Source organism: Branchiostoma lanceolatum, chromosome 7 (genome assembly GCF_035083965.1).
Source record: "Branchiostoma lanceolatum isolate klBraLanc5 chromosome 7, klBraLanc5.hap2, whole genome shotgun sequence".
NCBI classification, from domain to species: Eukaryota; Metazoa; Chordata; class Leptocardii; order Amphioxiformes; family Branchiostomatidae; genus Branchiostoma; species Branchiostoma lanceolatum.
Genome location: NC_089728.1, coordinates 5,978,813 through 6,005,319, shown reverse-complemented (window position 1 = coordinate 6,005,319; position 26,507 = coordinate 5,978,813). Strand labels below are relative to the sequence as shown.

The window sequence follows — 26,507 nt, the reverse complement described above, 5'->3', positions numbered from 1 at the left end:
TCCATTTTATGAGAAATAAACACAAAATCATAAACTTTTACGAGTAAGATTATGGTTGATCTTCTTGTGCCTAACATGCACACTCTCCCATGTCTGATTCAACTGCAATTTTGCTCCCAGATGTGAGCTACAGTTTTTCATTATCTGATTAGTTTAAGGCTCGTGTTGGAAAGTGATTGTTATTGATCTTATGACAGGTTAATCATAATGAAGAGTTTCCGATAGACCAGTGTTTACCAATGGCCATGAATCCTTTGCTCACACAGGTATGGCCTGTCAGAATCCGCTTGATTAATGGTCCTCTAAATATGACCGCCGTTCTTCGATGATCAACTCTTCGAGAATAATTGGTTTCGGCAACTGCCGTCAAATTCAAGGGAAACTTGCAGCTAATACATTATTTAGTCCCGGACGTAAATGGAGAATGTGTTATGCGGATTTATGCCACCTTTATTTGCGCTGGACTCGTCCCGGTGTATCCAATAATGATTGTTTCTACATAACGCGGCTGTTGGGGAGATTTTTATGAGGTGTCGGGCGCACCTCGGTGACTGGATTAATACAGAGCAGGTGGAGCCTCATTTTCTGCAGGTTTTCTAGGTCAGCTCGGTAATTGGATTAGGTGCCAGTTATAAATGGCCCCAATTTGCATGCGTAAGTGAGGACTCAGATTCAAGATTAATTAGAGTCAGTTTGTACAGTCATTATCCTGGCAGGTGTGGCGGTCGGGGACTATCCACGCGCCCTTCGTGGACTCCTGGACCCTCCCCCTCGAGAGCAAACGGACGGTCCCTACTGTTGTGGAGCCCAGTTAGTCTGTAGTAGTCCTGGACAGAACGTGGTCGGCAATGGAAGTGCACTGCTTCGTCTCAACATATGTGAGTTTGGCTCCTTTCCTTTTTTTAGGGCGGCTCTAGCTTCGGGTGCTCTGTTTAGTCTAGAGACATTCTCAACCTGTCTGTGAAGAGCCGTGGTGTAAATCATCACCGTCTGTTAAATAGCAGTTGTTTGGAATTGGCCCATTTCTATCTGCGTTTAGGAGCTTGAGCTGACAGCCTGCGTCGTACATGTGGTGTCAAGTCTTTCCCCAGATAGCCTTGATCCTTCACAAACCGATTAAGTTCGATTGAGACACAAAGATCGGAGGCAGTTAGGAGGCCGGGAATTGCAGCAGAAGTCACCGCTTATGTACTGTAGAGGATTTCAGTGAAGCCAATCATTTTCAGGTGGTGAGATGTTCTCTTGAAGTAGCATTGATGTTGGGTTTTTTGTGTTGCCTACTGATCTTTGCGTCTTCGTACTCATGCAAAGCTGCTTGTCTTTTTAGTACCAGATCTGGGATTTTGGTAAAGCAGGGCTTGGCCTGGTTAGCTGTATATTCACATTTTTATAAGCCCCTGTAAAATGCTTATTTTTAGGTCGTAAAGAAGAGCTCAGCAAACTGCTATATGCTATTTGTAATCTTTATTCCGTTATTAATGGGAAAATGTGGCATTTTTTATTAGATTATTCTCTGTAAATTCAGGAATGTAAATATTATTTATTGGATTAACTAATCCATATATTTACATAAAGCAGCTTTGATTTAGTCGTAATCTGAAATTGTGAAGAACCGAAAAATACTTCATTTATGGGTCTTTTTGAGTATCACATCTAAAATCTAGGTCATTTTTCATTGTTTTCTCACCTTTTTGTAATGAATCTCCTATGCCAGGTGGTTTACCAATTATTCATTAGCTTCATTTTGTATATCAAAGCAGGGCTCTTTTGTTATTGTTGTCATCGGTGATGCACGCTGACATGCATTTCATTAGCAGGGTGGTTTTTCCCGCGGCAAGCAAAGCGCCGTGCAAGAGAGAAGAAGGATCGACGAGCATACCAAGCATGACGCTAATCCCGTTCTCCCACACGGTATAAAAACAAAGTTGCGTGTCGACTGAAGTGGGGTCAATTTATTACCGTGCCTCGGGACCTGTCTGTAATGATATTACAGCGCATGAAAGTCTCTATTATGGCATGCGTTCTTGACCTTGTTCTCCGAGCGTGAACTTGGCTCGCTCCCTTCGAAAACGCGGTCCCAACGGGGCGGTGATTAATGATGATACAGCGACTTAAAACAAGGAGGGTTCAAAGAGCAGCACCCAACCCTAACGAACAAAGTGTGCTGCTGAGATGATCTGTAGAAGCCAGATTTGCAGCGATAGGGATGAAATATCATATTGCATGTAGCGTTCATCAATCGGTAAGATTATACGGAGTCGCAAAATGAGTCAAAGGAGAAACGTAAATTCTGAAGTTCTACTTTCATTTCATACTGAAATATGGTGACAGGCAACTTGATTGCTTCCCAGTTGCATAAAGATGAAAAGAGATTGCTTTTGGAAATAGTTTGTGTTACTGTTGTTTCAAAACGTTATCTTGATGACATAGGTTGTAGTAGCATTTTGTAAGGCCTTGTTTGAAAGGATAGAACAGCTTGATTGTAGAAGTATATATTAGGTCAGAAGTGGCGAGGCTCTGTGGCTCGGAGAGACGGTTTCATTTACCGGGGATTCCCTGCGATAGAACGATAATTGGCAAACGGCAGCACTCACCTTTGCGCCTAATGCTCTCGGATCACTCTGTTCTGGTTACGGAGTGAGTCTGCCAACTGGCAGCGGTTAGAATCCCGGGGTTTGAAAGATGAAGGTAGTTGAGTACAGTACTACCGTGTGTGTGTGCATCTTTGTCGTAATTGGCATGCCCTTGTGGGTTAGAAGTCACTAACGTACATACTATGATTGCTTCTGGTTTGGCTTTGTAGTTCCAACGGGTGTTTGTCATATTTTTTTGGCATCCTTTCCCCAATAATCACTACAAAGAAGCATGGCAGGATGGTTGAGGTAAAAGGGGTTTACTATCACTCAGATGAGATCCCCCCAAAAAAAGCATGGGAGAAAGTTTTAAAGTGGAAAACTGTTACTGAATGGCACAATGTTGTGTTTTTCAGGGAACAAGCAACAATTTTGTGAACAGCAGAATGGCTGAGCAAGATAGTGACTTCTCCTTGGCCACTGAGGTATTTCTAGCTCATCCTTTCCCCAAAAAATAGTTTTTTTTACGCCCTTAATTATAGCTGGTCAAAATGTAAATTTTTTGAAATTTGTCACAATTTTTTAGATGTGGCTTTCAGATTTTCCACAATTTTTAAAATGTGACTTTCAAATATTTCAGAATTTTCAGAATTTGGCTTCCTTTAACCCCAACAAAGTCTTGATTTGTTTCAGACCTTGAACGAATTAATCTTATGCCAAATTCGAATGTTCTGTTTTTAGATTTCCATAAACTTTGTACTACTGACTGAAACAAAGTCTAGTGTCCTACCCTACCTGTCCTCGAGCGTTACAGCCATTTTGTATCTTAGTTTTCTTTGCATTGCAGCCATCATTTTTTGGATAATGGCATTTCCTAACACGGTAAAAGATGCTCAGAATAATGTGATAGTGAAACTCTATGACCCAGTGATTTTCGTAACAAAGTTTAAATTACTTCACAGTAGAGGGGGAAAAGTTTAGCCTGAGTACCAACCTCCGTAGTGACCGCTGGCTCAAAAGAATTCGCTTGCTAACCACGGAGTCTGACCCTGCGCGTATCCGTAACGGCTGTTAGTCAGATATTCGTTCCGATTTTGAACGAACTCGCTGATTGGCCCCATTCGTCTAAGCTCCCCCCATGCCACACTGTTCTTCGTAACGGGTAGGTTCTAAGAACTGTTGCCATGGCGATTCTTTCAAAACCGGACCCGAACAGGGCAATAGAGACACCTTGGAACGAAAAATGGCACCGAACGCAGCTCGAATTCCCCTCATTACGTGATAATGAGACAGCCGTTACGGATACGCGCAGGGTCAGACTCCGTGGTTAGCAAGCGAATTCTTTTGAGCCAGCGGTCACTACGGAGGTTGGTACTCAGGCTAGGAAAAGTTATGATTTAGTGCAGTAGTGATACATTGGAAACGCATATTCTCGGTGTCATGAAGTCGTGGTAAAGAGGTCATTGCAAAAACCATAAAAATAGGTTCAAAGCACATAGCTTTATTGACACATTCACAAAAGGTACTTTTGTACAGTCCACTACAAGCTACAAAAAAAATCTTAATCCTAGGATTCTAGCTTAAACAATGTCTAGGCTAACATATCTCTAATATCTTGATACAATCAGATTTTTTTTAGACGTGACAGGTCGTTCAGTATGATAAAACCAGCTGCTGCCATGCCGCGTGTCTGCGAAGCTGGTGTGTTATGCCGCAGGGCGGTTATCCCGGCTAAATAGATATAGATACAGGTACAGATTGGGCTAAAATAAAGCCACTGCAAACGTTTCAAGATTCACAGATAACTGTATGTAGTGCACTTCCCTGAAGGAAATGTAGGTGCTGTAGGCATATTTTCTGCTCCATGGAGTCCTGCCAGGGATTTACAGTAGATCTGGGGGAAACTTGACAGTGATTGGTCAGGGGTCAAGTCAGCATGGCTTCCACTTGTATATACTGCAGGAACATGGCTTTTAGAAAAGGACCTGGCATGTGATTGTGATTGTGAGATGTGGTTTCTTGGCTTTGGTTTCTTACAGAAATTGTTGACGGTTTCAGGCAATGTTGTATCAAATTTGTTGTGATTTTTTATTTGTACATGTATATACTGCAGCCAAGAAGAAGAGAAGAAGATATACTGCAGGAACATGGGTTTTATCAAACGACCTGGCATGAGAAGTTTGGTTTCTGGGTTTGGTTTCTTACGGAAATTGTTGACAGCTTCAGGCAATGTTGTATCAGATTTCTTGTGTTAAAGTAAGAATCTAAGATGTTTTATAAGCTATTACAACGTTGATATGTGTATCATTGTCCCATACCTGACAGAATTGTCATTAGCTCACGCTCAATGTAGGTCAATTTCTAATGGCTTGGATTTGTCAATATTATTACAAGCTAAAGAGAAAGTATAGTGAAGATAAAAACGAAAAGTAGAACAGTGTATATTGCAATACCTACTGTATTGCATATGAGTTTGCAATAAGGTATTGCATGAAATAAGCAAACAAGTTGTTCTGGAGTGTAACATTTTTTGGTGGGTTTGACTCAGATGCCCATCTCAGACTCCTCTCATTCTTCGAGAATCTTAAAAGAATGGTTCCGCTTCCGAATAAATATGCATGGGGGGCTCCTTGGAAGCTCTCCCTCTCCATAAGGAATGGGGTGTCAGATAAAAGGTTACAACCTTAAACTTAATGCATATATTGCACCTCCTGGCAGTAAAGACCCATCCTTTGAAAATGTCCCTGCAATTGGAAAGGGCAAGGAGTCAAGGTGATGGCACGTTATTAGGACATGAAAGCCCGGTCGTAATGAGGCTCTCTCAGCTTTTGATTTGGTGCAGGCTCGGCCAGTTCAAGTCTCAGTTTGGTTCGTGTCGAGTTTAGTACGAATTCGCTCCCTGGTACACCGAATGTGGTGTTATTAACGACTGAAAAAGCCATCTTTTTCACGCGTTTGTGTCAAGTTATGCCCATATTTGCTCCCTTTACACCGAATGTGCTGTTATTCACATTCAACCGAAAAAGCCTGCCGGAGTATGCGACACAGTTTTTTGGCCATCCTTTGCACATGTTTGCATCAATTTTCCTACAAGCTTGCTCCCTGGTACACCAAATATGGAGTAATTTACTACAGTTACTGAAAAAGCTTGTCAGATCATACGACGCAGTGTTTTCTGCCATCATTTGCGTCACTGTGTTCGTGTAAATTTTTGTCCAAATTTGCTCCCGGTAACATCAAATGTGGTGTAACTTATGTGTCCGAAAAAGCAGCTCGGATTGTATGAGGAAGAATTTCCCTCCCATTATCTAAGTGTGTTTCTGTCAATTTTTGTACATATTTGCTCCACACTACACCAACTGTGGTGTAATTTACGACCAAAAAAGCATGTCGGAGTGTACAATAATTTTCATACAACATGTACATATTATACCAACTGTGGCGTAATTTACGACCGAAAAAGCATGTCAGAGTACGCGTTGAACTGTTTTCGGCCATCATTTATGCGTGTTTTATGTCTGTACTTAAAGCGCCTTTTCTTCCGTGCCAAGTACATTTCAGGAGAGAAAGAGGCTATTGTTAACTGTTATTATCGCTTTACAGTCTCCCATCCAGTGCTTACTGAGTACATGCAGTGATAAACCTTTATTGATCCTTTTTAGCAGGCTTTACTGAATGTGGGTATCATGTGCCATCTTTTGTAATGGTGATGACCTCACCTCTCTTTTCTTTTACAAAGTATAAGTCCATATATAAAAGAGGCTCTGTAGTACTGATCAGGTTGTTTCGGCAGGGTTGCCTGATGCATGGAAGTATATTAAGTTTTATTTATTTATTTATCTATTCGAACGACAAACTTACATGTCCAGGGAATGTCTTGTGCCTTCCTGAATTATGTGCAATTTGTTACAAAGGGTTGTAATATGTTTATATTTACATTTTGTTGTTACATTACATCATATACTATTTCACTGCTAAAATTGTATTGTTTTATCATACAATTTTAATGTTGTAATGTCCTGTCAAAAATTCAGCCTAGTTACAGTCTGTCATTGTGGGACACTTTGTAATTTTGATCAAGTAAAAGACCATTGTATATATAGGAAATGCGAGTTTATAGTTTGATGTGTGAGAGTTAAGTAACAGATTGAAACACAACGGCTCCCAAGGTACTCACATATCCCGATACATCATTTTGATAGAGGCGCTATTATAGTGAATGGTCTGTTCCGACAGGGTAGTATAAGTAGGAAATGCAACTTTAATACAGTCATGTAGTTTGAGAAACATGATGTGTGAGAGTTTTAAAATAGTAACAGGTTGAAACACAAAGTCTCCCATGATGCAGACGCATCCCGTTGATTGAATATCTCACACTGAGACTCTGATAGAAATGTGCTAATATGAGCAAGTAAAATAATGTTGATATCATTTAGATTGCCACATCCAAAATATTTCAAGTTTTAACGTTTAACTGGCTCCTTTAAGAAACATGATGTGTGTTAAGTTTAGAAACAGATTGAAACAAAAAGGCTCCCGTGACACAGACGCATCGCGATGATTGAAAGTGTCGCACGGAGACTCTGTCTCTAATTGCATCCCTGCTGAGCACTGTTTTACCATCCGCACTCTCCCAGGGAACTGTAGTAATCTTAATGACATATCTAACATAAGGTGTGATTCAGGCGCCATGTGTATAACCTGATCCCCCCATATTTTAAACACAGTATGAAATGAGTACATGTTTTAACTCCAAGCCAGGACCATTCCCCAGAGGTCGAAAGAGAGTCTAAGTGGGTTCGGAATTTAAGGCATGCATTTGTGCAGTTAATGTGAATATCCTGGCGAAGCGGTAAATCTTCTCCCCTTATAATGGAGACACTAATAAATTTCGGCTTCAAAGGCAGGGCTATAAACAAGATAAATCTTGGCCCAATAATCCATTAGAGCGTGTTGATGGGAAGAAGATAGTGTTCGTTCTGTGCCTTTGAACGTAATCCAATAATGGGGCGCGTATCTCAGCATCGCAGATGGGTCGGCGGGGAAAGTGCGCGGAAGTTGATGCTTCATTTCTTTCTTATTCTTCCCAGAGAAGTGCTCTTTGTGGTCCACCCCTGGTACAGAGGGCAGTCTGGCCACCTTCCAGGGCCGTGTCCTGCTTTAGATTTCTGTCCATCAAACTCATTGTTTTAACAAAAACTAGGGAGGGTCCGGGAAACTTTTGGAAATTCCAACCCTCTGAAACACTTTTTTAGCACATTTTTAAAAGCAAGTTTGTTCAATTTTCATTGTTAAAAGTCTAGCTCACAAAAATAGATTTTCATCAATTTCATGTCACAAAGTTCAGATTTTTTTGACAGACGGGGTGCTATCTTTGTTCGTGACATCCCAACAAGTAAATTTCCTTCCCCCGGGCGCTGGAGATAGTACTGCTACTATCCAAAGTTTAGTTCCTTTCCCAAGTTAGTTGAGACCGTAAAATGTAAAGACAAATATGTTCTTTGATTCAGCAATATGGAAGGTCACAACTACACGTATGTCATCTTCACTGTCAACTAATCAAGATGCAGCTAAAACTTTTTGAAAGCTGCAAAGTCTGTTGATCTCAACTTACAGCAATTTGCATCTCCTCTTACCCCAGCAAAAGCACTTCATATTGATTGCCCTCTCTTTAAATCAAAATCTAATTGTGTGTCCCCCTGTTGCTTCTGATGGAAAGGTTAGGAAAGTTCCAGTACAGGGCCAGGCTTTTTGTGATGTCGTTAATACTTGTCTCTCGGCCGTAATGCGTGGCACGTGCCCAGCTGAAAGCTTTGTGAAAAATGACAGCAAGCTTCTCTAAGTGAAAAGGGCATGATCCGGATAGCCATAAAGAAAGTTTATCACGCCTAGTTGAATTGTAAGTGTATTACGGTCGGAATGGCGATACTCTTGTAATGTTGATCTGTGAAGTACACAGAGATTTGTCATCAATTTTGATGATAAATTTGTTTTCTTAGAATAGAAATTGGCCTGGAAGGACTTACAATAACTGGGTAAGAAGCTGTATTCTTTAGAGCACTGGGTCCTTGACACTCGCTTAGAACTTTAAAAGTTTTTTAAAGTGCACACTCGATTGATTGCAGAAAATGTGGCAGGCTCCTTTGTATAGTATGAAGAAATAAGCTTGCCACAAAATGTATGGGGAAATGTTGATACTTTTGTCTTGTGGCTCATGAGACTCATGATCAGTTGCATAGGCAGCCCAGCTGGTGTTTAACTTGTAAATGAAGGATCATGACAATTTGGTGTCATTGTGAAGGCTAATGAACAGGCTTTCCAGGTACATGTACATAATTCTATACGTTACAGTAACTGTTGTTAAAGTAAGAAGCCTTAGGGAGAAATGGTTGATCTGATTTAAGTTTCCAAACTTTTCATGCCAAGTTTAGTTTTTTTCTTAGCTGCACTGTCTTGATGTAATAATTGTAATAAGGGGATGAGTACAGATGTGTGCAAAGTCCTTATATTGAGACACCTTCAACAGCAGGCCAATGCCATTAATGATGCTGTAAATGATGGTGTATTCTATAGTAACAGACGTCTGAAAGCTAAAAGTGCATTAGCCTTTCACAGCAGCAAAGTTACTGCGAGCTTTTATTATTAATGAGAATAGGACCTCCAACGTCCTTCATAAACCACTGACTTTAGTGTCAATGCTGGCGCCTGTCTGAAATTTCAAATGTATCATTTCGCCAACGTGATTGACTTAAATACAGAGTTTTCAATGCATGTTGGCAATTAAGAAGATCAGGTGTTGGTGACGTGAAGCCCAACATAAAATAAAATGCTGCGCTTGAAACACTGTGGCGGTAATTGAAGAAAACACAGTCAGTGCGAACAACTCTGTTTGAGCAATTTGCGTGCAGATAATGATCTCAGTGACAACATTGTCAATGGTCGAAAAATGTCAATGCAAAAATAGAAAAACAGAAAGAGTATGGTTTAAACATCAATTGCCATTTATATGGTTTTCTTCGTCTTTGAATATAGATTAATGATTAGGCATTCAATGTATTTGAATATTGAACAGTTCAATCATTCTTAGATCAAAGGTAGAGAGCAAATAGGACAAGTAATTCTGTTCTGTCCTCTAGATCTGATATTGCCCTTGAACTTCAGTACTTCTATTTTAGCAGAGGCAGTTTGAAAGCACTCATATTCTCGCAACCAGCCATCACAGATAATTGTTGGCTTAAGTAAAGCCAGTGTGTAATTTTAGAAAAAGACCTTTAGAGGAGGACAGTTATATAAGTAATATAAGGCTCGTGACATTTCTATATTTGATTTTAAAAGCTTGCATCCATGGAGAGATTCAATATCACAGACTTTATGTAACGTGTAATTTCCGAGAGGGTCAATCAAATCAGATTTTGTCTAGTAGTAGTATGACCTTTGTTGTCAGTAAATCTCATGACCTTCACAATGTTGTAACTTGTGTAATTAGAAACCTTTCTGAAAGTCAGACAGACACAGATAGATTTCTCCCAGTCCTGCTTTAATGCTAGATAATGTAGCTTGCCCCAAAAGCCACCTGTTTTCATGTATGACATTTTGTTCTGTTATAGAATCACCTAGTATTACTTGCAGACTGAGGTTATTGCAGGTTGTACAAATGAACGAATTCGACGGCTGGATTGAATCATAACACACTTATATATCATCTATGGATATGACTGGAAGTTATTTTCCATATCCTACGCGGGATTTTTTGCTAATGCGAGATAACTCGAGCTGAAATCTATTGACCTTGCTGTTTCCATCCCGATTGGCACGACATCAAAGTGATTTCTTACGCCATTCATCAAAGCGCTCACAACAGTAGATAAAAGCACATTGTGCATATCGTATAATAGAAAGGAGTTGTCCGCTAAGCCGGACAAATGTGTTTTCATACTCGGTTTGACGTTGCTGCATAATTGTAAAAAATGGCCCATCCAGATATTCACGAAACTTTGTGGGTTAACGTCCCGCGTGGAAAGCTGCTGCATTATGGGACTCACAAATAAGGACGCTCAAAAGCGACACTTGGTTTTTCAAAGCTTTAAAATTTGTTGAAAAGGACAAATTACTTTTTTGCATTTTGTCTATGAAATATTTATTTATCAATAGATCTTTAGGGTGGTCCCTTCAGTTAACTGAGTGACTGATTTCCAAGGGAGCCCTTACAAAATCATAACAAATCTGGATATAAAACAGTCATAGCAAATCAGGATACAAAAAGGATCATTTTCCTTTTTTGTTGAATGTCAAATATGTTTGGTTTTACTATTTTATCACATTGAAAAGCACAGTTACAACATATTCATAATCAATTATTGTTTCTTCTGCTAATATTACTTGACGATTATTCGTGTACCACACAAACAAGACAAAAAACCTGTCATAAATTTGTTTCTCTGGATAATATCTCCTGAAATGACTAAAAAGGGTTGTTTACATGTGTTGGAGTATTCAATTACGTTAAGTGATAAAAGTGTTGATCTCATATTTGGTTACTTTCACTTCTATTTGCATTTTACACCCACCACACATATAACAGATGGCCCAGGCTGAATCATAGCACTTAATGTAATTGAAAGATTGATTGCCGAATTCTCGTGTCAAAGTCGGTCATTCAAAATGGACATCAAATGAGTTAATGGTAAATATATAGGCCAAGCTGAGAACTATTTTTTCTCTAAATGGAAGGAAAAACTGCCATGGTTCGAACTGTTTTTGCATTCACTGTGTCAATATAATGATATTAAGAGTAAAATAAAGACATTGATTAAAGCCAATGAAAGGAATCCTTTTCTTTGATGTGCAAGACGAACAATTGAGGGTTTTGTAAAAGAAATTTTAAACAACCGTAGACTGCAATTTATCACAAAAGGTCACATACAGGTAGACTGTCAAGATTTGGGAACTAATTAATGTACAACAGTAATTGTTAGCAGTTTGTAACATGGTAATTTTAGGACTACGATATTATATTCATCAATGTACAATTCATACAGCGATATGAAATTGCATATTCTATCCCCTTTTAGAGCCCTGTCTACTGTTCCTATTTTTAGGTTTTAGTTCAGTCATGAATGATTTCAATGTCAGGAGTGCATTATACAGGCAAGGTGAAATTGGATTTGGTAATAGAATATAATTGATGCTAGTCTTGGGTTATTCTTACCAATCTCCTTCAGTCTTCTTTTTATTTCAAATCTCAGACTGAAAATAGAAAATAAATTACCATAATGTTCCTCAAGCCGAAATATTCCCTGTATGGTCCTTCAGTTTCTCGGAGTGTTAGAGAAATGGCAAAAAGCACTATATAGTAAGAGACCATAAAGATACATAAGTTCCCATTTGCATTCTGAGCAAGCCATCTCAGGACACCTTGCCCTTGGAAAAGTCGTTTAAACGTAGTGCAACATGCAAAACTCATGTCATAAAACCGCTCTATATATAGCGCTTGTATTTGATCCTAGCTCATGAACAAAATTTGTCCTGACATTCCATTGAGCCGCTACGACAATAACGGAGTATCTCGCGACGTTACCGTTAAAGCAAGAAGAAGAAAAACGAGGAGTTATGGTGACGGGAACCATATTGCGAGGCGACAGTAAAATCCGGAGCCGGGCAGTGATTTTTATTAGGGCTGCCCTTTTAGGAGGGTTATGGGATGGACTGTTGGGATCCTATAATGAACTGCCATTTAGATTTGACAGATGGGGGCGAATAATTGCATCCCTATTAAGAACTGGATGATGGAGTAGGGATAGGTAATAAATACCTACATGGCCAAATACATCTGTAACACACCGGACAAATTTGGGGGCTCTCTCTTTCTCCACGCAACCTTTGTCAGAAAAATATACATGTTTGTGCGTCTATAATGTATTGCTGCATTATGACCATATGATGAATGGAAGCACTCCAATTTTCTAGGGCTAGAAGTAGTAAATCACGAGCGATCAGTGTCCTATTTGTGAGGCGTGATGGACGCGGGTCAGACTATAACTAGCGCCAGTGCCGGTAACTAGTTTTGAATTTCGTCAATGGCGACCTAGGATTTGTATACCATAATATTATAATCTTGCTTGGGCAAACATTTTGAAATAATGCAAATGTTGATACCTTCACTGCTTACGAAACGGATCGCTGTTTCACTAAAATCCAAATAGTAATTCAAATTTTGTCAAAGTTGACCCAGGATTTGTACATAATCTTACACTTCGCAACAGAGAAACTGTCTAATGTAAACATTCGAAAGGTTGCGACGCTCGTAAAATGATACCTTCGTTGCTTACGAAACAGATTGCTTTGGGATTAGTGGTAAGTGCTTCTACTTGGCAAAATACAGATGTTCGGCTAGGCTCAGTCTTAGCCAAGGGAAGGCCTATCAAGTACATGTATATAGCATCAGCTCTTTCAGGGGACCTTCCATTATCCACTTGTACTGGGGCCAGAATGATAAGGGCTGTTTCATTAAAGCTCAGTCGGGTGGTGCTGTTCAGAGATTTTGTCCAAAAGATTGACCGCAATTACTAATGATTATCATTGTGTATTGAACTACTTATACATACCATTATATAGCAATCATGATAGATAGTACTCATAATATTGATAATTATCCAAAATTATGATTCACATAGTTAGTCTAATGAAGGTGTTCCTTACTAACAAAACCTTTTATTTGGTAAAAGCAAAACAAGCTCTTGGATATCATTGTGCCTGTTTTACAAGCAGCCTTGATATCAAAATCCATCATAAGTTTGATCTTATGAATTTGAGTGAACAAATTAATTAGTTGGAATTAGAAAGATAATTCAGCGACATTAAGAGAAATAATTACAAACGATACTGTGAATAGCACCTGAACCATTAAGCCGGTAAATTCTGCAAATTTGGGTTAGTCAAAGAAAATACGACCGTGACAGCTATCAAGATGTGGTCTATTATCACGCTGGTTTTATTTCGAGTCTGTGAGCACCGGAAAAGAACGGCCAAACATCTCCGAAACTCCCTCCAGGGGTAAAAACCCTGTATAAAATGATAGCACTCATTGTATAATAATGAGTAATGATAAGGATTTGATTATTTTTCCTTTCCATTTTGAGTTCAATTTCCCAGATAATCTCCTCGCTGGGTAGTTCCTTAGATCGTAATCCCGCCCGTTTTCCTTTGTGGCTGAGTGGTGATTTGTATTTGTCGCTGCTAAAATCAGACGTGGGAGAGGTCGTTATATACCATTCCTCTACGCTGATGGGAAATTTTGTCCGGTGATATTGAGGAGACTCGAACGTTCTTGTTTTCACCTTGAAAACTGTGCGCAGCTCATTATGGTGTTTTTATGTAGCCAAGCAGCCCACTTTGTTGCTTGTTTTGCAATCTAATTACGTGTTCTTATTGGCTTATTAAATTCCTGTTCAATTGGCCAAATGGTGCCTGTTATTTTCCATCACTTTGTTGGATGTCGGTAATTTGATGAGGCGGTTTTAAGGGAAACCTGGGTTTTGTACAACCCCACCGAAACGGAAATGAGTTATCCTCAGTTTTAAGGGCTGTACTCATCATAAAGGGAACTACTCTACAAAAAAATGATGCTTGTGAACGACTCCGGTAAAAGTTTGCTCCGCATAAAAGTTTAATAAGACATAACCTATAAAAGAGTGGACGTGATTTGTGGCGCTTGTCGTGCGAAATGTGACACGCCACACGTCAAACTGTCATCCGAAATTAAATTACTTGATTCAAATGTCATATTACCAAAATGATTGGAACGGGTTATTTACGACGCCCATTTACGAAAACATTTTACGGCCTGGTATTTCTCTTCACGGTTGTCATTACTTCCTGGTAAACACCTCACTGAGAACTAAGTTAGACACTGTGTAAGTCTAAAATAACAAGCGGCCCGGGTGAAATAACACCAAACTTTATGGAGCAGAAGTTGAAGCAGAATCGCATCAAATGGGTTCTTTGAAGACGAATGTCTCCCTCCCCTGGGTGAGATATTAATAATGAACAGTAGGAATATGGCAAAATGAGATTGGGAATATTGCCTTGTAACTCTGAGTTGGCGTCCACGAGGGACCTATAACACGTCCATATTGCTGTTTTGAAGAATGTATGATTTAAGCGGGGTGCTGTGTTCTGATCTACTCGGGCTCTCCCGAACCTTCGCTCTGCGATGATATCTCGTTCGGATTACCCCACCTTAGGCTCATTAAAGCCAGACTTGCGGGTTGTGGCTCTATAAAGAACAGCCGGGATCACTACGATTTGTTACCATTATTCCACGACAAGGCATTTAGTCCGCCCTAATTTTTATGTACTCGTGCATTACAGTCCATACCGAAATCTCCTTGCACACACAATGTTGAGTATACCAGAGACAAACATTATGCAAGCAATTAAGATCAATTACATTGTATGTAACTGTTTGGTGAGTTGAATCATAAAAGATAAAGCGTTTGTGTTGCCAAGGCAAGATTTTTTTTCTTTCATTCTTTGAAAGGATGACAGACTTGTTCTAGATAGAAGGACAAGAGAGAATTGACCTCTCGATATAGCTTCAACGTTTTTTACGACGGACGTTTTACCGTTGGAACAAGCAACTATATTTGGCAGTGTGTCCGGAAAGCCGTATAACACTCTCGGACCATATTGCCCGGGGATATAGTCACTATGTGCAACATGAAATAATGCCATTTAAACATATCTTTCACTTTCTACTATAAAGAGCCGTTTGGATGTGACCCTGAAGGGTTGTGAGTCTCCTAAATGGACCAAGTGGAGCGTAGAGACATACTTTAGGGATAACGTTCTACATTTATGGCCGAAAAGGCAATATTCTCCTGCGATTGCCATATTGTTGCCATATGGCGGGTCGCTTTATGAAATAAGATATTTTTGTTATTGTACATGTACATGACCTGGATGTTAAACCGCTGTGAAGGGGGTGGGGTTTGCTGTAAAAGGGAGTCTGAATGTCAAAGTGCGAAACGTACATAAAAGAGGGCCATTACATTGGCAAGGGGACATTACATTTGAAGTGGGTCGGGACACGTTTAATTATGATTTTCAAAGTGGTCTACGGGACTGCAGTGACTCTTTAGTTTGGGTCCAGTTTTTCCAAATAGATTGTCACGTTCTGAAATTGTTTTCTTTTCCTCTGTCACTTCTTTTTATATTCTTGTGCCACGAAATATTCTCTGATTTGTTCAAGATGTCATGTGAAGTAATCTTTTATTTTCCTTTGGGAGAGGTAAAATTTATGAATTTCATTGTGGGATGGAAGGTATACGATGTTATATGTTTGGGAAATAAGTAAAATGCTAACTGGGGAATAGTTTCCAATAAAGATTATTTCCATACTGGTTTAGTATCTACAATAAGGTTTGAAGCCAGTTCTGAATAGGCTTGACAGTTACAAGTGTCTGACTATTAGTGTCATTTATTCAGCAGCATCATATAGCCAGGCTGTGTGGATGAATCCCTCGCTTCGCTCACTCAGTGGTTTATTTGTCTTTCATAGCTCACTGGCCAGGCATTATTTCACCGTAAACGCTTTAGGGAGGGTCATTAACCCTTAATTGATTAACAGAATTGTTATAAAATGTATCAGTGGTAGTAGTACACTGTGCTCTGCTGCTGCAGTGGTCTGGACACCCTGCAGCTGCAATCAGTCTTTCTTCAACTCTCTCCACTGCATCCTGTTTAGTGCGTGCTTCCTTAGCTCCCATAGTTTTCTTTTTGACCACAGCGGTCCTATTCCGTTGAGGTCTTCCCTCGCTTAGCAGATTCAAAGGTATCAAAATTTAATGTATTTATCAGCAAAAACGAATGTTTTTCTCAATCCGTTTCTCTTTTTTTGCTCCAGACATTACATTCGCCAAGGTTCAAATTATGAAATACTAGTATGCAGTTTTCAAACTTATTGAAGGTAGTATTGACATGTCATAGTTTAAACACTTCAAGATGGTTCATTGATACTTAATTAGTAACTGTTATACAGAGAATGGTACTTAGAAATCAAACGTCATCGAAATGAATGTTTTTCTTAATCAGTTTCTCTTCTCTCTTTTTGCTCCAGACATTCCACACGCCGAGTTTCGGCGATGAAGAGTTCCAGATCCCGCCCATCACGCCGCCGCCGGCGTGCGAGTCCGACATGGTCGGGACGGTCAGGACCTACAACGAGCCCACGCCGCAGTTCCCTCCTCAGAACCTGGACATCCCGCCCATCACACTCGCTGACGCGCTGCACATGGAAGAAGGTATGATAAAGTTTTTTTTTTTATTAGTCAAAATTATATAACTGTACATAAAGCACCATCCAGCAAATCAATCTTAAGACATCATAGAGTACAAAATGTATAACATAGAGTGTTACATTTACCAACTAGAAAGTGTTTCTCTTGTCTTCCCCTCCTTGTCGTGATTATGTATTCTACTGATACTGTATAGGTATGATAAACTTTAACACCCTTCCAATGGTTCTTGACAGTGTGGTCTTATTTGTCATTGGTCGCTGTGGCAGATCCATCCTATGACAAGGATCTTTAATAGACAGTCTTTTAGGTAACAAGACAGGCAAATTTTGCACGATACATGCAGGACTTTCCCAAGAATTCCCTCAGTTTGTAATTGTATGAATGTGACTGGGCCCTAATTTACATGTAGATTTACATAATGTATCTTAAGTAAAGGTTCTGGGTTCGAATCCCCAGCAGACCCCACCCAATGTTGAACCTTTGGGAAAGACACTTAACACAAATTTCCTCACTCGACAGTTGAAAATGAGTATCTAGCTTTGGTCTGGGACATCCGCCTCAGTCGTATTCACTGACATGCTGTATTGATGATGATGATGATGATGATATGTAAAGAACCCATCACACTTATTGAAAAGAGTACGACAGGGGCCATTCCGGTGTGAGTGGATCAAACCTTACAGTCTGGTCTTAGGCGGCTTGCACAAAACTGGACCCGGTGTGTTACGACTCAGTCTATAAACACTCATTATAGACTGTCAACCCCTTTAACCTTCTTTTATGACATTTGTTTATGGCACTGGAAGGGTCACCAAGCAGCATGGGTAAGGGGGCGAAGTCTGCCGTCTCTGATTGCCCTTTGCGCGTGTTGTTTATCCAGGCATGAACACCACGTCCCGATCCTTCCCGGCCACCTGCATGGGGTCCACACACGTGCCTGACAGCTCCGTGGTATCCATGACAACCAGACACTCCCCCATGGACATGGCCTTCGACCAGGCCTCTTCCTCCAGCCAATCAACATTCAACTCCGACCACATGGGTCACATGACCTCCAGCAGCCAATCGGCATACGGGAACTCTCCACTGACCACGATTAGCCAATCAACATTGAGCGAGCAGGTAGGTATCGAGCATAGTCTTATATCTTATTATGTAATATACTGGGCAAAACCCAACATAAGGTATCAAGTCCATTTCTTTGTTAGCAGCTTTGCCTCCGGAACTAGAAGTCGTGAGTTCTATCCCAGCTGTGTCGCTGACACCCATCCTGCACGCTACCGGAAAGGGTTGCGGTCCTTAGGACTAGATGCTAAGCCATATATAGTCCAAGCAATAGTTTGTTCATTGCGTTTGTTGAAAAGAGCTGGGGAATTCATCCGGTACAATAAACCTGTAAAAACTGTACAATCATATCATCTGTCTTCTCGATCAGTGGAACTCAGCTTGATATTAGTTTCACTAAATAGCAGTTACTCAAGCAACTGGATATGATTTTGGAAACAGTCAGACGTTTCAAGTAGTATCCACTACTTTTTGTCAGTGACATTTTATTACCTGGATGTCTAACCTTCATTGAGATATCACTTTCCTCTGCAGCTGGGTCTAGACCAGGGCTCGTCATTTGGGTTGGGGGCGCCATCCCCCGGGTCAAAGTCCACGTCACCATCGGGGTCCCCGAACTCAGGAGACGGTCAGGACGAAAGCGATGATAACGTGCCACTAAAGGTAATAAAGACATTTTTTGTCATCACAAGGATCAACATCTAAGAGTAGAAACTCTTGCATTTTATATTAAAATGTAACTTTAATGTATTGTAACTTTTTCTGTGAATTCAACAAGGATCATAGCAAACATTTCCGAACAAAATGGCTGTGTGCATATTACGAGAAAATTTGACATGGACAGTCATTTGTGTGAGGTAGTACTGGTAAGGTTAAGTGTAGACTTTAGTGCAATTGTAATGAAATCATTGTATCTCATTCCTGTCAGTTACAGAATATGTGATAAACAGTTGGATAATGCTTTAAGTGCAACTGCTACAGACACAAACAAACAAACAAAAAACAAACAAACAGGTAATGTTAACAAGCATTCCAACTGCTTAAACCAACGAAAACTACATGTACTAGATAGATATGAGTACACTTCTTGCTTAACACTTCCCCACCTGGCTTGCACTCTAGTCAGTACACTTGATAATTGATGATACTCACCCACGGATGGCAATGAAAAAGTTAACACTGTATCCCGTGTGTCCAGTTTCTAGCGCAGGGTCTGAAGAGAGCAGCGGCGGCAGCAGCGACACAGGAGCCGACGCCCGCTGCGCCAGCGCCCAAGAAGAGAACACCCAAGAAGAGAAGGAAGAAGGACCCCAACGAGCCACAGAAACCGGTGTCAGCCTACGCCCTTTTCTTTAGAGATACACAGGTATGTACATTGTACATATTGTGCTTTTTATTCTTTGGTTCATTCATTGATTAATTTATTAATTTATTCATTTGTTCTATTGTCCACGTTAATTGTTAATTCCTTCATTCCACTCATCCATCCAGTCACTCACTGATTCATCCTTTCATTCGATCCTTCTTTCCTTATACAATATCTAGTCTGAGAGTTAGGATTGATTAGTATTCATAAAACTTCCAGACAGTAGTAGTTTCAACTCAACTCAATTCAATTCAAATCAATCTAATCTTTGTAAAAAATCATTGTTGCTTTTGAAACAATGCAATTGAAGAGTGTGCTTCTGAGTTGTGTAGAATTCATGAGTTGTGTAGTGTTATTCTTTGTTGGAAAAATATTAAAACCCTTTGTAGATTTGGTGTCAAATTGAGATGAAGTATTTTGGGTGTTAAGCGGGGTTTTTTTATCCCGACAGGCTGCCATCAAGGGTCAGAACCCAAACGCGACGTTTGGCGAGGTGTCTAAGATCGTAGCTTCGATGTGGGACAGTCTTGGAGAGGAACAGAAGCAGGTCTACAAGAAGAAGACGGAAGCAGCTAAGAAGGAGTACCTGAAACAGCTGGCTGCTTACAGAGCGAGCCTCGTCTCGCAGGTCAGTCTGGTGAGATTGTAGCTCTTGTTATCGCAGGCTCAGGTTTGGGGGGACTCAACGACAAAGTGTTAGTGCCCCAAAGAGGCATTTAGACGAGTGTCATACATTTTAAAAGTCAGTATTGTAAGGTTTGTAATATTTATCTAATGTATGTATCTTTATTAATTTTAGATTACTTTTAATTATAAGTCATTATAACAGTAAATCAAAACATAGGGGTGTTGGAACATAGGGGTGCCCAAACATAGGGGTGTCGGAACATAAGGGTGTCAGAACATAGGGGTGTCAGAAAATATAGGGGTGTCAGAACAGATATAGGGGCGTCAGAACATCAGGGTCGGAAAATATAGGGGTGTCAGGACATATATAGGGGCATCAGAACATGGGTGTTGGAAAATATAGGGGTGTCAGAACATAGGGTGACAGAGTATAGGGCTGTTAGAACATAGGGGCTTTGGAACATAGGGGTATCAGGACATAGGCAAGTGTTGAAACAAAGGGGCGTCGGAACATACAGGGACATAGGGGTGTCAGAACATATGGGCGTAACCTCCTCTACACATCTGATTGTTAACAGTACATTGGATCTAACCATTCTGAAATTTTTCCAGGCTGCGGTGGACCAGGCAGAGTCCGAGGAGAGCAAGAAGCAGAACAACATCTCCCTGTCTCACTCGGCGCTGAGAAACATCGCGCCCAAACCCAACATGTCTCCGCCGGCCAACACCACTGTCGTGAGAACGTCTCCGCCGAGACACATCATGCAGCAGTCCCCCCCACACTCTCATCCCGCGTACACACAGGTACGCTCTTTGTACATGTAGTAGAATCTGTAGTTGGTCATTTTTCAATTGCATTTGAGATACTGGTAAATGTATTCATTGTATTACTTACTTGATACTTGATAAGGTCTCCTCAACGTTGGGTCAAGTGGCCTGCGTCAAGATCCCGGCGTCTCTTACACGGAAGGGTTGCCCCAAGAAAGCTCCAACCAACAGAGATAGACGTATGACACAGAATAGGCTGCAAAAAAATAGATAACCCCAACTGACTCATCTGCTTGGAGATTAGGCATGAATTATTGACAGTCAGCAAAAGTGTGATTTAAGTAACTGTTATGTTGTAGGAGGATTCAATGACATGCATGTAACTGTCTTTGTGTCAGAGAAATGATAGTCTCTTTATAGTAAAGGTGCACTTCACTGTTTTGTCTCTAGATGGCGCCCCTTCAGACCCAGATGCACATGTCGAGACAGCAGTGTCTGCGGCAGGGCTGCGAGAACCTTGCCATCGAGAGTCCTGACTGGGACAACGAGTACTGCAGCAACGAGTGCGTCGTCAGTCACTGCAGGTAATAATCATAACTTGTTAAAGGCCTCTATCGTAGGATCAGAAGGGTCAAAGAGTCTATGTTATGGTCCTTTCTTTACTTCTCATCAAAATTAGTTTAGCGATATTCACATTTGAGAGTCCTGACTGGGACAATGGGTGCTGCAGCAACAAGTGCGTCGTCAGTCACTCCAGGTAACAAGAAGGCTATTATCAAAATGTTTGTTTTTTTAAATCGAACCCAATAACTTTGTTTTATTTTACTATGAATACCTTGTATTGTGTATATCTAGCACAGTTTAGAAATTTTTTTTCTAATCTTAGCATAGTGTAGAAGGTAATTTTGTGACAAATCCATTGGTTGTCATCAACAATGGATATTTGATCATGAGTGCTATCTGCAAAATGTTAGATTATCACTGTACGTACATTATTTTATGTAACGCAGGGCCCCTCTGTGAAGCAGTGTTATCACTGAGTAGGGCTACCCTGGGTAAACATGACGGAATAAAAATATTTTAAAAATAAGATGATATTTCGGTATGCAGTAATGTTATCCTTACATTATGAGTCGTAGCAAGGCGCTTAACGTACATGTAGTATCACAATTAAAATCATTCAAGAATATGTTGCTTTGGTATCAAATGTTTTAATTAACCATATTTGTTTTGTTTGCTTCAGAGATGTGTTTACTGCCTGGGTGGCATCAAGAAATCAGGGGTTGTCTACTTCCGTCAAGTGAAAAGACTCCCTCCCCCCAGAAATTACTACAGTTTTCATCAAACTTAGGAGGAACACAATCACTCTTTTATGTAGAGCTGAAAAAATCATTACTTTGTCTGAGCTATAAGATTAAGAGAGGACTTAATTTTGTACTGAAACAGCCAAACAGAAACACTCTGCATTTTAAAACATGTTGTGATGTCTGTTATGTTAATTACGATCACATGACCGCTGTCAACCAATCAAAACCACTCTTTCAGAGGACATCATAGAGTAATCCTTTACTTTGCTTGTAACAAGCTGCTGTATCCATTCGCTGTTGCATCTTTTGACTTCTAGATACAGCACTGTACAATATACAATGTATACGTTTTGATTGTAAATGATATTTGTTGTGGGGTATGTGAAAACTAAATGTTGGAATATTGAAAATGGTTAATATCAGCTTCACTCACCTCCTGTTGTCATTATCATCATTATTTCGTGCAAGTCGCCCAGACTCTTATTGTAAAGACCTTATATCTAATACTTAAAGACTGTAAGCATTAAAAAAACACAGTCTTTACCGGTATTACAGCTGATTTTGCATGTCTTCACTCCTTATGTTGTTGATGCCACAATTCAGTGTTCAGAATCTACCTACATGAAAACCTTTTGAAATTTTCCATGTGTAAAATGCTGTACAAAGTCTTTACAATTAACTTGTTCCTCTGTATTGAAGGGCAATACTTAGATGGCTCAAGCTTGAGATAGTCTTTGATAACTGGCTACAGTAATATGATTGTTGTAAACTGTGACATCCATTGTCGATTATATATTTTGTGACAAATGACAGTCAGAAAAGAATCAGACTATATGTTGTGCAACTATTTAGTCATTGCTTCCCTAAAATGTATTCCAATATATATGGCCAGTCCACTTCTGTTCCTAACACTTTGTATCTATGGCTAGAAAGCACATGAGGAAACATACAGTATGTACATGTATGGTTTGAAAAGCTAATTGTGCTTTTTTTTTACAGTTTCAAATCATTATGTGACTCATAAAAGATGGTTTTGCATAATAGAAATACAGAGAGGTACAATATTGGGAAAACAATATTGTATTGTTTCTACATGTATATTGAAAATATCATAGATCGGCATAAAAATTGCTGTGAAAAAGTAAGTGTAATAAAAATGGTCTGGCCTTCTATTGTTTTGGCTGTAATTATACATTGTATTTGAGAAAGTTTGTAATGATCTAATGCCTTGAATGACTGTCATAATCATGCCAAATGGAATGGAGAAATGTAAAAGTGGAATAAGTCTTCTCTGCAACAAGATCCAACATACATATTAAGACTTATGTTTTTTTATTCAGGAAATCTATTGACTTGAAAAGTTACCCGAAAAGTGTAGATATTTTGCTATTGCGATGATTTTTTTCCCATTTTGTATATTTGTACTTTTTTTATCATCATGGTACAAGTACTGCATATTGTATAGAAATGCTGTTTGGCAAAACTAGTCAATTCAGGGCTCAAAATGGTCACGCAAATGGATGTCTTTGCTTGGAGTTAATTCAAATAATTTTGCTTTTTGTGTACAAATTTGAATCTGAACTTTTGCACAAATCTGCATCAGAATGATATGCAAATACGATTGGCGTTTAAAGAATCGTAAATTTTTAAGATGACTTTACAGAAGCTAAAGGTGTTACCATTGGATTGAGAGAAGTCCTACATGAAATTTACAGGTAAAAGTACTCCGTATTCTTCTGATACAATTACGGACCTTACAGAATTAGAGTTGTAGGTAGGGATTCTCCTTTTTTTTAATTTCTTACAACACTATTCTGAGCCCTCTTTTGAAGTTCCTCCTGTGGTTACCTCCGAGGTTTGGTTACGCAGACAGTGGAATTTTTTTTCCTATTGAAAAGATAGATATGATGGTTCACAAGATAGGGAAGGAATCTTTAATTTAAGACGAGTATTGAAGTGTAGATATGAAATGTAAATTTCTTGACAGAACCATTCTGGATGAATGTCTCAGCTAGTGACGAAATGCTGTACCAAGATGTGTCATCTTTAAGTCACTCTTATATGCATCCGACTCATTTCTAACTTAACATTTCTATTATATCCTAGTCCATTGTGATTTTATATATTCCACTAATGCCCATCATTATAGGTTCGAGTGATTTTCCTCCCATTGCTTTGACAGCGCTAACACAGCTCAGACCCGATAACGTAAGAATTGTCCGTGCCTACTGATAGACATTGTATGGAGTCATTGTCATGCCAGTCGGAAACGTTCCGACTTGTAAAATTTGTAGAATGTAAAACTATAAGATGAATGTGAGCCATTCTGATTCTTCGGTTTGATACAGAAATGTTGTCCGATATTTTCGTCCGAACCAATCTCCACAGTTCAATGTTGATAGTTGCGCACTGGCTGTCCAATCTTTATATGTGACCTCAATATAGTAGATGTCGTAAAATCCACGACAATGACGACGTTGGTATAATAATAGAAGTAATTTTTGTACATGTAGAAATGCGGTTGACTGGTTATACCAGTTTGAGCCCTATATCTAGATGGATGTAAAAAGTGTGATCGGACTTTGCGACCTGTGACTGAAATGTATCGTTATGGTATAGACACGACATACGCGTTCGGCGCCCCTTGTATTTAAGTCGGTTCCTGTTTATTTTTAATGAGGAATCTCTGATTTTTTTTTATTTGCTTGCGAGGGGAAGTTCTTGTATTTGTAACGTGTCAATGAAGGCAATAAAGCTGTCAAATGTGATCATACCTTCTCAGCTTCTCTGTCTCTTTGTCGTAACTTTCTGATAGCCTCCACCAGGCCCTCCCACGGGCGTATGGATCGTAGAATTGGGCAGAAAAGGGAATGATTAGCCAGTAGAACCAGTCCACGGTGAAGATCACATTTAGCCCGCGTAACGGAGCCTGCAAATGAAACCCTGGCAAATATTCTCCATATAGCCGGCGTAGTTAGTCTGGTAGAGACTAACTTTCTGATAACAAGGCGGTAACATACAAGCCGATACCAACATGCTTGGAGGTGGGGTGTGGCATGGCTGGCAGGCCCCAGGGTTGTGCCCTTGGGAAAACACTTTCCTCAAAGTGACTGGGCTCGGATAAATAAAAGATGCGTACCTAGATTCGGTTAGGGACGTCCTCTCAGATGGGACGTAAAGCCGGAGGTCCCGTGTTTGAGGGGAGCCACACACGCTAATGAACCCACACCACTTTCAAGGCGAAAAGTATAGGGGTCCTTCCCGGAGTGAGTCAATTAGCCTCCGTTGCAGGCTTCCCCACGGCGATTTTTGCAACTTATCGGGGCCAAATTCTGCTTGGGGACCGTATCTGCTTGAGGCCCCATATCTGCTTGGGATCCTGTAACCGCTGTGTGGTCGCACTCTGGTCGCATATCTGGGCTGATATCTTAAACAAATGTGGAAAATCTGAATAAATAGATAAAATAGATAGATGGATAGACAGAACTCTGGTAATACTAGCAGAAGAAACAAACTTCTGAAATGCTGCAAAAAAACGCAAGACGTCTGCTGGAGACGACAGTGCTCCGACATCCCTACATGTATATTCCGACACCCCTATGTTCCCAAACCCCCCTTGTCTGTTCTAATCTCCAAGCAGATCTTTTGGTGGCTATAAAGACCGTATCCAACTGGCAAAGGGAGTTTTCGTCGCCATCAAAACCAAAACTCCCTTTGCCAGTTGGATACGGTCAGAAAGATCTGCCTAGAGTACCATATTCCGACACCCCTTTAATTTGTTCCGACAGCCTCATGTCCCGAGAGCCATAAGTTCCGACACCCCTAAGTTCCGACACCCCTGTGTTCTGGCACCCCTTTGTTCTGGCACCCCTCTGTTCTGGCACCCCTTTGTTCTGGCACCCCTCTGTTCTGGCACCCCTCTGTTCTGGTACCCCTATGTTCTGGCACCCATATGTTCTGGCACCCCTATGTTCTGGCACCCCTATGTTCTGGCACCCCTCTGTTCTGGTACCCCTATGTTCTGGCACCCCTATGTTCTGGCACCCCTATGTTCTGGCACCTCCATGTTCAGCAGGCACCCCCATGTTCAGACATCCGCGCCCTATGTTCGAACGCACCCCTATGTTCCGACACCCCCCAGTGTTCGGACACACCCTTATGTTCGGACACCCCCAACCCCTAGCCTGACGAATCGCGCTCCTAGTGTCCAGCCGGTTTCCGTAACCGCCTTTAACCCTAGATGGGTGGGGGTCAGTAACCTCCGGCTGAGAGCTTGTGTAAATACAGGCTACCCCAACCCCTAACCCTTAAACATGGGGGACTGTCCCCACAAGTACGTATGGCGCTACCGAAAGCACGAAGTTTCCCTCCTGTAGGGTCACAACTTGGCCATGTTACACATTGTAACGTTACCAGTTATTTTTGAAAAGGTAAAACGGTGATGATACACGGTATAAGGATCTGCAGCTCTCAACAAAACAAAACAGAAGCGACGCCTTTCACC

At 40.4% G+C, this 26,507-nt stretch overlaps 1 protein-coding gene across 7 annotated transcripts in view; it reads left to right on the top strand.

The window, feature by feature from the left end:
* The window catches only part of LOC136438846 (TOX high mobility group box family member 3-like), an 84,315-nt gene extending 59,539 nt beyond the window's left edge, over positions 1 to 24,776 (top strand). For 2 of the 7 annotated variants that reach the window (XM_066433850.1, XM_066433846.1), the window contains exons 2-10: positions 2,990 to 3,058; positions 16,690 to 16,873; positions 17,751 to 17,992; positions 18,470 to 18,598; positions 19,134 to 19,301; positions 19,753 to 19,938; positions 20,541 to 20,732; positions 21,147 to 21,280; positions 21,940 to 24,776. In XM_066433850.1, coding sequence (XP_066289947.1) covers positions 2,990 to 3,058; positions 16,690 to 16,873; positions 17,751 to 17,992; positions 18,470 to 18,598; positions 19,134 to 19,301; positions 19,753 to 19,938; positions 20,541 to 20,732; positions 21,147 to 21,280; positions 21,940 to 22,000 — 1,365 coding nt within the window. In that variant the 3' untranslated portion in view covers positions 22,001 to 24,776. Of the gene's footprint in view, positions 1 to 778; positions 879 to 2,989; positions 3,059 to 16,689; positions 16,874 to 17,750; positions 17,993 to 18,469; positions 18,599 to 19,133; positions 19,302 to 19,752; positions 19,939 to 20,540; positions 20,733 to 21,146; positions 21,281 to 21,939 lie in introns of those variants that run through there. The other 5 variants (XM_066433852.1, XM_066433849.1, XM_066433848.1 and 2 more) reach the window with 4 other exon arrangements.
* Positions 24,777 to 26,507: the final 1,731 nt, after the last annotated feature.